At 41.7% G+C, this 11,145-nt stretch overlaps 1 protein-coding gene across 3 annotated transcripts in view; it reads left to right on the forward strand.

Annotated features, from left to right (window-relative positions):
* Positions 1 to 11,145, forward strand: part of TIAM2 (TIAM Rac1 associated GEF 2) — a 122,552-nt gene that overhangs the window by 83,585 nt on the left and 27,822 nt on the right. For all 3 annotated transcript variants that reach the window (XM_083607927.1, XM_083607925.1, XM_083607926.1), the window contains one exon: positions 7,271 to 7,374. In XM_083607927.1, coding sequence (XP_083464053.1) covers positions 7,271 to 7,374 — 104 coding nt within the window. The remainder of the gene's footprint in view (positions 1 to 7,270; positions 7,375 to 11,145) is intronic.

The following is an 11,145-nucleotide window of genomic DNA, read 5'->3' on the forward strand; positions in this document are numbered from 1 at the left end:
GCTGGCTCCCTCAGCTTATAGAGTGAGATGAGTGTGCAACCCCAGAGTTGTTCACGACTGGACCTAACAGTCAGGGGTACCTTTACCTTTACCATCTTAGTTGTGTCTGCATGAGGTTGTGTAAAATCACTAGTTTTATATATGATTTATATATGATTTATATAGATTTGGGTCTTCCACTTCCAGCTCTGGTTTAAGTACAGCGGCCGTGGCGAACCTCTGGCCTCCAGATGTTGCTTGACTACAACTCCCATCATCCCTACCTACCATGCTGGCTGGTGCAAATGGAGTTGGAGTCCAGCCACATCTGGAGGGCCACAGGTTTCTCCAACTCTGATATACAGAATGGCTGCAATGATTCCCTTAGGTCAAAAGGCCCACCTAGTCCAGCATTTTGTTTCCAATAACAGCCAGTCGGGTACTTCCAAGAAGTTCAAAAGCATAGCATGGAAGCACCAGCCCTTCTCCTGATAATTCATTTGTTGTTGTTTTTAATTAGAGCAATATCCGAGAAATTAACCGACCCACCTTAGTCATGTTCATTGCTCTGAGTGTGTCTGCTCTGAGTAAAGCTAAGTTTAACATCAAGTCAAGGACAAATAGACTGAAAAACAGTTTCTACCCGAGAGCTGTGGCCCTTTTGAATGCTGTAACTCGATAGTGTGACTTGGGAGATTGATGGGTGTGGGTGTGGGTGTGGCTGGAATGTGGTTTGTGGGTTGTTGTTGTTGTTTTGCTTTTGTTGTCTTTAAGGGATGGCATCCAATTTCGTTGCACTTGTGCAATGTTGCACGTGTGTAATGACAATAAAGAATCTATCTATCTATCTATCTATCTATCTATCTATCTATCTATCTATCTTTAACAATGTGCAATGTAAATTTCAGCTAAATGTGTTCTGCAATAAGGGGATATCAGTTCTTTACACAGTGCAGCACTCTAAAGCTCTCTTCATGACACTTGTTTCCTGTTCTGCTTTTAGGAAGGAGTTCACTAGATTAACTGGAAATGTTAACAAGAGCAGTTTTTAACAAAATGAATGGACTAGTCATTTCTATCGGTAGTAGTAGAGGATTTTATCAAGGCACCAGGTGTGCTAAGATGGTCATCTGTATCTAGTTAGGGTTTTCTTTTTTTGCTGTTTCAGAATCTTGTGGTGATCTGTAATGAGAGAACTAAGACAACAGGGACTGGGTGGGGGTGGAGAGAGAGAAAATGAGGTGGCTCTTTGGATAAGCTGAAAGCTAGCATTTCTTCTAATGGTTGCAAACTATGTCTGAAGCTTAAGCATTTTAGATTCACAGTTACCCATGTCTTTGCTACCATCTGTCAGGTTGTGAATTTCATTTTCTTTATGAATCATTCTTTGCTTACATAAGAAGGCTATTAAAGTAAACCTCCTCATGGCCACTTGACAATAAAAGGTATGGAGGGTTTTTTTTTTTAACTTTAATTTTCCACAGCTTTGAGTAAAAGTCTTAACTTTTACTACAAACTTAAGCATTTTGTCTTGATGTCATATATATACAGTGGTACCTTGGGTTAAGAACTTAATTTGTTTTGGAGGTCTGTTCTTAACCTGAAACTGTTCTTAACCTGAAGCACCACTTTAGCTAATGGGGCCTCCTGCTGCCGCTGCACCGCCGCTGCACGATTTCTGTTCTCAACCTGAAGGAAAGTTCTTAACCCGAGGTAATATTTCTGGGTTAGCGGAGTCTGTAACCTGAAGCGTTTGTAACCTGAAGTGTATGTAACTCGAGGTACCACTGTATATGTGTGTGTGTGTGTGTGTGTGTGGCCGGGGGAGAGGGTGACTGGGATTGCAAATCAAATCTTATTCATCTCTTCCTAATTATGCACAAAGATGTACTGAGCATTCACTACAATTCTCATCCCTGAAGTCATGACACTCATGGACGAATCATGGAGGGGATGGTCAGATCCTGAGGAGGAATGGGAACAGCTTGGGCAACTGAAGGATCCTGGGGAGGGCTCCAGCAGGATGGGGGAGGTGGATCAGGATGCCAATAAGTTCCTGAGGCAGGATGGATCTTGGGGGGTGGGGGGGTGGAGATCTGGATTCAGAGGAGAAGACTGAGCAGGTTGTCAGAGGAGTGTCCCCCCCTCTGGCACATCCTCCTGTCTGTGCAGAGCCTGCTATTCTGGGGAAGTGACTGAGAGTAAGCTTGATGCTCTGGCTCCACCCCAGTCAACACAGAGATGCCAGCACCAGTGTGAACAAACTTCACCAGAGGCAACCCACTTGAAGGAGTGCCCATTTACTTGTGACTCTGGCCACTTGCCATGCGAATAGCTGTATCCACCCTGCTCTTCAATAGGAAGGTGCAGGGATCAACGTCTTAAATTTTGAGGCCTAGTTTCCAAAAATGAGGTGACAAATCTGTGATAGACACCTTTATATTTTTAGAGTGTGTACCCGTAACCTTTAATTTTTTGACAGAAATTTACAAAATTTGCAGGCCATTGTAGTTTCCTAAGAAGATTAAGCCTTGCTAAAATTTTGACACTGTGTGTATTGTGAAAGGGGGGTGTATTTAAAACTTGGGGGTTAATAAGGGATTAATTTTCCCCACTCCATTTTTTGAGAATTTGTATGAAGAGGCATATATCACAGAGGTGTCTCTAGGTAAGAAACCTGCAAAATTCCAAGAGGATCGACTCAGGAATTGGAGAGCTATGATTCTGTTTTCATTTACCCATTGAGATTACTTGGGCAAACACTATCATTGAGATTTCTCCCACATTAATCAGCTAAGTGATTAATCAGCTGATTGGTCACAAGTATTTGTTTCAACTTGATTTTGAAGCATACAGTGTTTACTGTTAAATACTCCTAATAGCTTATTTTAATAAAAAGTGCTGAGCAAGTAATTAATGTAATAAGCTGATAATTAACAATGCATAGTGTTTTCAACAAGTGATTTGTGAAAGCTGGAAATGTGCTTATTCTGTTCTGTTGAAAACAGAATAGCATTATTTTTATCTTCAGGGCTGACCATTAACCTTGGGATTGTTGTTTGCAAAGGGAGAATTGTTTGTACTTCATTCAACAGCTGTTTTCATTCTTCAGGATGCAATATAGTATTTCATTTGCCGCTCCCTTCAGCATTTTTCCAGTCATTACTAAATACCAGGACCACCAAGGTTTTGTACCTTCTTGAGGTTTGGCTCCATTCCTTAACTGCTTAAACAGAAGCCTTTCGGCAGCTTGCCTGATCAAAACATGTAGAAGAATATGAGAAACTTCTGATGTAAATAAATCTGATCCCATTCATGAAAACACCAGTACATGTGATTTTATTTTTCTCCCTAAGCTTTTCCTCTTTCCTTCAAAATGTGAAGTATCTTGAGAGAGTATTTTGAGATTTTCCCATTATTTTAATTTGGGAGCGAAAGCGGATACTGCAAGCATCCTTTTGTCAGCTGTTGCTTTATATCATTTTTACTATATCTTTTGTTACACAGTGTTGTTGTTTTGGTGGCTTTTTTTATGGCATGACCTCTCCCTACAAGAGTAAGTTCATGTTCTGTACATTCTGGACAGACTGATAAAGATAATTAGGTTCAAGAACATTCAAGCTGTATTTTCCTTGAGAACATATTTAAACCTCTTTTGTTGTCCACCGGCATTACACTTTCCATTCTTAAGTTGGGAATAGAGTAGTTGCTTTAGAAGACGATAATTAGGCATCTAAACAACATGACCAGTCCAATGAAGTTGATGTTGAAGAATCATTGCTTCGCTATATTAACTACTGTGTAGAACAACTGTTTGTATTCTGTTTCAAACGGATTGTGGAAGAGCAGTAACTCAGTATAACTAAATATCTTATTTTGCTATGGACCATTCACATTTCTACTCCTTCTCATATTGACAGCTTTTCCCCACAAGGTATTCCATCCTTGTTGAACAAATATATTGCCTGAGTTAAACACATACCCCATTAGACAGTCTGTGCTCTGAAACTCTCACAGGCATGACCTAGAAAACTGAACAAATTGCCTATACAGCTTTTCTACTTTGTGAGAGGTTGGGTACATCTAATTTTCGCTGTGCCATCTGCTTTTATTTTTAGTTCTCCATCCCCTCCCCTCTATTACTGTCAGAAGACTAGAAGGTAAAGCACACCTCCTTTTTCTGGCTTGGAAGAGTCTTTCCCACCTACCCATGCTCTTGACATTTGATAACACTTGATTTCTCCCTCCTGATGAGCAATAAGTCACTTGTTCAGAATAGAGCTATGAATGGTAGGAAGCATTCCCAGCACCAAGATATTTAAGAGCAAGTTCTCTATTCCTCCTTACTCCTCACTGTAATTTCCCCTTTATTTGCAGAGAGAAGGATGAGATGGCAAGAGAAGTGCTGATTAGAATGTAATTAAGGCTTCATTAATCAAGTGGGCTAAGAGGCAACATGTGAAGGCTGCATCTGCTCTCTTTTCTTACATGGTAGAAAGACTTCCTTCATGAAAGAGAGGGTTTTGGGGGTTTTTGAAGCCCCCCCTCCATTGTTTTCCTAGCCTTCAATATGTTAGCACCAAAAACCTCTGCAGCACATGCGTGGTCTTTGCATCTGATAATTTTGATTATGCCCCGTTGTCAGCTTTTATTCTGTGGCCTGTACCTCTGTGAAAGTGCAAATACCTGCATTCCCTTATGGTTGACAAATATTTGGTTCCTTCTGTGACTATCACATCTGTGCACAGTCTGTTTGCCTTTAATTGAATAATCAACTGTAAGGGAATGATTTGGGAAACCATGGTGTACTCTTTGAATTCTGGTGGCTACATGATCATTTCTTTTGAATGACGGTGAGTCATAGATCTGCCTGCCTGTATAATACAATGTTATGTAAGGCATGTAATTAAGGAGCCACTGGTCACACAAGACTGAATACAGTCAAGCACTCACTGAAGTTGCCTGCCATTGTGGGCGCTCCATGGCTTCTGAGTGCCTGGGCAAAATATTTGGAGTGGTATTCAATTTGCCATTTGCTCTGATTGATCACTAAAAAGCAGTTTTCCATGGGGCAAAGCAATGGGACAAGAAGAAGTATGGATAAGCTCTAAGTTTTGCTCAGAGGAAACCCACTGATATTAGCTTGGTCATGTTCATTTATCTCAATGGGTATACTCTAAATAAAACTGAGTTGGATTCCACCCTTGGTTTTGTTGCAGTAAATTCATACTACCGTATTGGCCTGAATATAAGCCACACTCTCCCCCCGCCCCCCATTCCAACTTTTCACGAAGTGCGGTTTCAATTCACAACCTTACAAAAATTGGCTTTTACGATATCGCTGTAGCATTTTCTTCTATGTTTGCCATTTTGGGGTGTGAGTGCCTGCGGAATTTTAAAGGTGCGGCTTATATTCGGGCCAATACAGTACTTGCCACAATTTCAGAAATGCTGTCTGCTGGCATACCACCACCACCACCACTGGGTGAAACCCACAGTTTTCCTTTGATTTTTAGCATAATTATAAGGCTACAGCTAATAACTGTACTAGTTAGGCCTTTGAACTATGAATTTGCTTTTTACCTATTCAGTAGTATAGATTTTGTCACTAATGTTTTTACTGTTGTCGCAGTTTTTATATGCTGTACACCCTCATACTGTATTTTTATGGAAGTGTGGTTTAGAAGTAGCTATAATAAAGAAATAATAATAGCATTTTAAAATTGGATTTAGAGGGCAGATTATCCTTACCCTTTTGGATCTATATGTACAAATGCACCCCACTAAAATATGGATAGATTAACCTCTCTTTTTTTCAATCTCTGGAGATCAGATAAGGATCCCACAAACACTGTCAGAACCATTCTTAATAAGTAGAACTCCTAGGAATGTTGGATATCTAGCCACAGCTTTACCATTTCCTTGCTTTCCAATTTTCTTGAGGGTCTCCTTGCATTGACGTCCCCTTACTTGATTCCCTGAGTATTAGTGGGGCAGTTTCTTTGGATTTGGCTTGCTCTAGACCAGTAAGGCTGCCACTGGTGGTAGCAGCAGCAGCTGGCTTAGCATTTGGCTTCTTGTGGCTTGGCCAGCCACTTCCCAGCCATACTGTGATTGGGAAAGCAGCGCCAATGGCAGATGGCTGGTGGGGCACTATGCCAGCCCATCCCTGTTGAAAGCTGAGTCATCTGCCTGCGTAGTGCAACTGATTTTAACATGATGAATGGCGTCGACTCAGTTCCCCAAACCCCCAAATGCTGTACCTTGGAATATGGCGGGGGAAACTATTGATTGGTGTGTGTGTGTGTGTGTGTGTGTGTGTGTGGAGAATGCATAATAACCAGAAACAAATAATGCATTATTTTAAACTTTGGTGTTGTATGCTCGAGAGTGTGATTTTAGTAACAGATTCCAGTTCAGGGTGGGGGTAGACTTAGCACATGGGCTCTCAAAGAGAAAACATGGAACTGCTTGTCAAACCCTAGTATTGGTCTTATGGCCTGAGGTGGAAATACTTGGCGGAAATAGTGAAAGAGTCGTGAAGAGTCAGAAAAGAATATTGAACTGGGCTCCCCATCCTTGGTTTGTCGTTTTCAGCTTTTAAAGATTTTAGGCTTTTCCTGATAAGAATATATGCAGTGGTGAATAAGTTGTGTACAAGACAGATGTATTTATCCCATGTTTGCAAAAGGTGTGTGCGTGTGCACGTGCGCACCCCAAAATTTGGGTGCTCTTATTGGGAGATTTGAACCTTCCTTTTCTTTTGGTTAAAATTGCCTGCACGGTGCCTGATGTTGGTCAAGGACAGCTCTATCATCCCTCCATTGCCAGTTTTCCAAATTGTTTCTCTAGAAAACTGCATTAAGAAGGAAGCCAGGGTGGTTCCCTCCCCTGCCCACTTTGCTCCACTAATGTATTTATGAACCACGTCATGTTGCAGAACGTTGTGTTCATCCAAGAGAATCACTTGATACATGGAGTCATTTTTATTGGTTGTTCCCTTCGGCCAGCACAAACTGTGCTACACTGTAGACAGATGATGCTACATTAGGAATTTGGGGAGGAAGAGCTTAATTTTAGCCGATCAAATATGTGCATTACTTCAGAGAGGCTGTTTTAGCTGAACTGCCTTTTTAAAGAGGCGGGGGGGGGGGGAGCAGTAGAAGTAGCAAAGTAGTCCTCCTCCTTCCCCTCTCCCTGGCACAGAGAGCTTTTATGAATGAAGCAAGTAATACTTTTCTACTGCTGATAATTGAACTCTCTGAATTTTTTGCTTTTCATTTGCATGCAGATTTCAGCAATGTGCCTGATGTTACTGCAAGTCTGAAAAGAAGCAGTACGAATGGCGTTCTGGACCAGGTTCCCCAGAAGGAGAAACTTGAGTTATCTTTCCAGGTAAGAACACTTCTTAAAAACCTAGAGCACAGTAATCAGCAAACAGTATTAGGAAACTTGCTGACAGCTCTTATACATGATATAATTTAGCATAAAATTCTGTACTCAATAGCCTTACCTTAATCTGTAGTACATTTTGGAGTATGACTGCTATACCTGTAGGAAAGCATCTATTTTTGAGGAGGCAAAATGCATTTTCATGTGTCATGATAAAGATGAACGAAGTCTGTCAATGATGGTTATGCTTGGTAATGAATTGTCAGGTACCACAGCCTACAAGCTGTATATTGTTGTGGGCAAAGTGCTGGACTTACCACTGGGATGCCTGGTTTCAAACTTCCTGCATGTTGAATGCGAGTGATTTCATTTCATTCTTCATTTGCTTATTGCCTTTATGATCAAATGTAACACAAACAGGAATCTTGCCAGAGGGAATGAGATAAGAACTGTCTATCCTCTAGATCAGGCATGGTCAAACTTGGCCTTCCAGATGTTTTGGGACTACAACTCCCATCATCCCTAGCTAACAGGACCAGTGGTCAGAGATGATGGGAATTGTAGTCCCAAAACATCTGGAGGACCATGTTTGGCCATGCCTGCTCTAAATGTTGTCAGTATTTTTACTCCTTCAAATGCTCTTGAACTTTGGCTTTTCATTTTTAGGATTAAGAGGATCATAGTTATTTAGACCATGACTTGAATGGCTGTTCATTTTTGTGTACCTCAGTCATGTGCCCAGTCAAGTGAATTGGCATGGGTTTACCCCAGGTTTGGTTTGGTTTGGGACTGGTCAGCTAGATCAGCACTGCAGTGCACAGGAGGTTTGTGAGAAGTGTGTAGGTAGGGCTAGGAAAGAAACTATTTGGAAGTGTGGAGCATTTGAGGGGCCAAAAGGTGTGTTCTGACCAGTATGTACATACACTGGTTTTTATGGGCAACTCGTTTCTCTTCTAAAGCACATATAAAAGTAGTTTCTCAATGCGATCCAGGTGATGCCCTATCCACACAACGAGGCAAGTAGTCTCAAGTTGGGCATCAGCAACATTTGGAGGGCTGCAGGTTTCCAAGCCCCGTCCTACCCAGTGAGTGAATTTAGAATTAAGTGTCATTGAAATTACAGTCAGCCCCTCAGCCACATTTCGGCCATGCTAGCTACTAATGGGAGCTCATGGAGGAGAAGTGAAGAGCATCAGGTAGTACCTGTATCTCCTTCAAGGACTTCTAAAAGCTCAAGGATGCGCACACACACGCACACACACACACACACACACTTCTGCCTGACATCTTGTGTATTTTCTGAAGGAAGCAGTTGCATTTCTGCATGTACACACACACACACATGTATAACTTGTTCCCCAACCCGTCTGTGCTCCTTGCCTTCTTTCTTTGTCTCCTCAACTTCTTTAACCACTGGCCTCACCTGACAGCTGATTCATGGCATTTTGAAACTGCCTGGACTTCTACAGCCATACCTGTAGCTTACCCGCAAACTCCTCCTTGGTCCCTGATGACAGCTAGTGGTTTTCCAGTGCCTACAGATGAGGTCAGCAGTGAGCACCAAGAGCTGTGGCAACCCCACATCGCCCAATGCCATCTCAGAGAAGCAGGGGTTGATGCCTCCCACAGGCTATTTGCCAAATGGCAGGTCAGTAGCCAGCAGTAAGGTCTGTCCTGGACCCGCCTTGAGGGCAGAAGCAATAAGCAGCTGCTTGATTGTGCCCAGCCCTGCATGCCAGCCTTGGTTGGCTCTACCCTTTGTCCTTCATCCTCTTTCATCCAGCCCCATTCTCGCCATGCCGTCCCTGATTTCAAACAGGGCTGTAGGCAATAACTGCATCCAAAAAAATCCTCCTTCACCTTCAAAACTGCATCGCTACCTATCACTCTTCTTGTCTGTCACAAAAATGATTTCCTCTTCCAAGTGGAGTTCTACTTTCCACACTCATAAGAAATGGAACTACTTGAGCTTCAGCTTGAGGGAAGCTCAGTTTTCAGGCAGTTGTAGGTATGTATGCATGTATTTTATTTTTGGTGATTCTGCGCCATGAGGTACCCAAAGTGACTTAAAGCAAGAAACGAGACTAATATCTTACCAGAAAGTAATAACACAAAACATTTTTTTTAAAGCTACCAAACAATAGGGAAAAAAAACCCTTCAAGCCAGCAATCAACATACCATATACCAGTGGTGTCCAAACTTTTTTCAAAGAGGGCCAGATTTGATGAAGTAAAGGGCTGTGAGGGCCAACCAAAGGGCCGACCAAAGTCGTTTACCTTTTTTATAGTTGAGGGGTTTTTTTTAGGATTTCCCCGCAGGAAATAAACTACCACAGGCGCCGGAGTAAACCGACTGGTGGGCCAGATTAGGCCCCCGAAACGGACCTTGGACATGCCTGCCATATACTTTTTAAGAAGGGCTTGGGGTTAAAAGAAAAAGTACTTTCATCTGCAAATGGAAAGCAGTTTGGGAGTTAAGCAGATCTCTTTGACATTAAATTCCTAAGAGTGGGTGTAGATCTCTTGTTGATCTTAATATGGGCAGAAGATGAAACGTATCTACAAAATCTCACTCCCTGATTTCAAAGGACAGAAAGTGCTATAAGAGAGAAGATGCTTCTTGAAAGAGCATGTAGGACATGTAGGTTGACCCTTGAGACACCAAAATGTCCAAGGGGAAAGCTACTCACACACATGCACTAGCAGTCAAGGAAGCTGCAGAAAGAGGTATAACTACTTAGCATAATAGTAGAACAAATACAGGAACAGACAGCAACAAATCAAAGCACAGTCAGGTCTTACTTGGATGCTGCTTGATTACATAAATCAGTTGCTTGTTTTTCTTGGATGTGTTTGATGTTTTTGTTATTGAATTTTTAGCAACTGTTAAATTGCAGAAAAACAAGGGGGAATAGCTGGCTATAGCTCTACTTCTGTTTCCTATGTACTTCATTACTTGACAGTACCCTAAAGTGTTCTGTTAAGACAAAACCCAGCAGAAGAATTTTTCCAAAGCCCAGGTGCAGAGGGCCACATGAGCATGTTTTTGGTACCCCAATCTAGTTTTACTTTTTCCTGAATTTCGGTAGGTCTTGGAGCCTACTATGACAACCAATTCGGCATGTGGAATCCATGGGGAAGAATTACCCTCTGTTGATTTGCAACTGTTCTAGGCTGTGACAAACTTTTCATGTGGATTTTCTTCTGTGTGTCACATTCATCTTTTTAGTACAGCAAAGCAAACCCTCATTTTAAGGCGGGTTCCAATGCCATGCTAAAAATCAAATTGGCTGGCTGGCAATGCTACATTCAGTTTGTTTGTGCCATACTGTAGTAGCCAGAAATCAATATAAGCTAGCCAAGTTGCCACAGCAGCCACATGACGATTAGGTTGTGGAAACAGGCCTTGCACTATAATGAGAGGTTAAATTGGCTGTGAAACCATAGTCCTTATTCACACTGTGAGATTGCAGCTTTTCAGCACAGTAAGGGGATTTTTGCATATAATCTTTGATTAAAAGGTTCTGGACTTTCTGGTATAAATATGGAGGGAAAGAGCTATTTTTTATGATGACCAGCTGAATTTGTGCTTTCGTAATACAAAATCACATTAGTATTACGAAGGGAGATCTAGTCTTTGAAAGGTGATCAAGGAAGAATACAAGGAATAAACAGAAATATGTTAAACGAGGGGGGGGAAAGCACTTAAAATCTAGTAGGATATACTATGCCTATTGTGTCTAGTCTTTGTATTTTAGTCTTCTGGGCTTTTAG

The sequence above is a fragment of the Podarcis filfolensis genome, assembly GCF_964270895.1.
Source record: "Podarcis filfolensis genome assembly, chromosome: 3".
NCBI classification, from domain to species: domain Eukaryota; kingdom Metazoa; phylum Chordata; class Lepidosauria; order Squamata; family Lacertidae; genus Podarcis; species Podarcis filfolensis.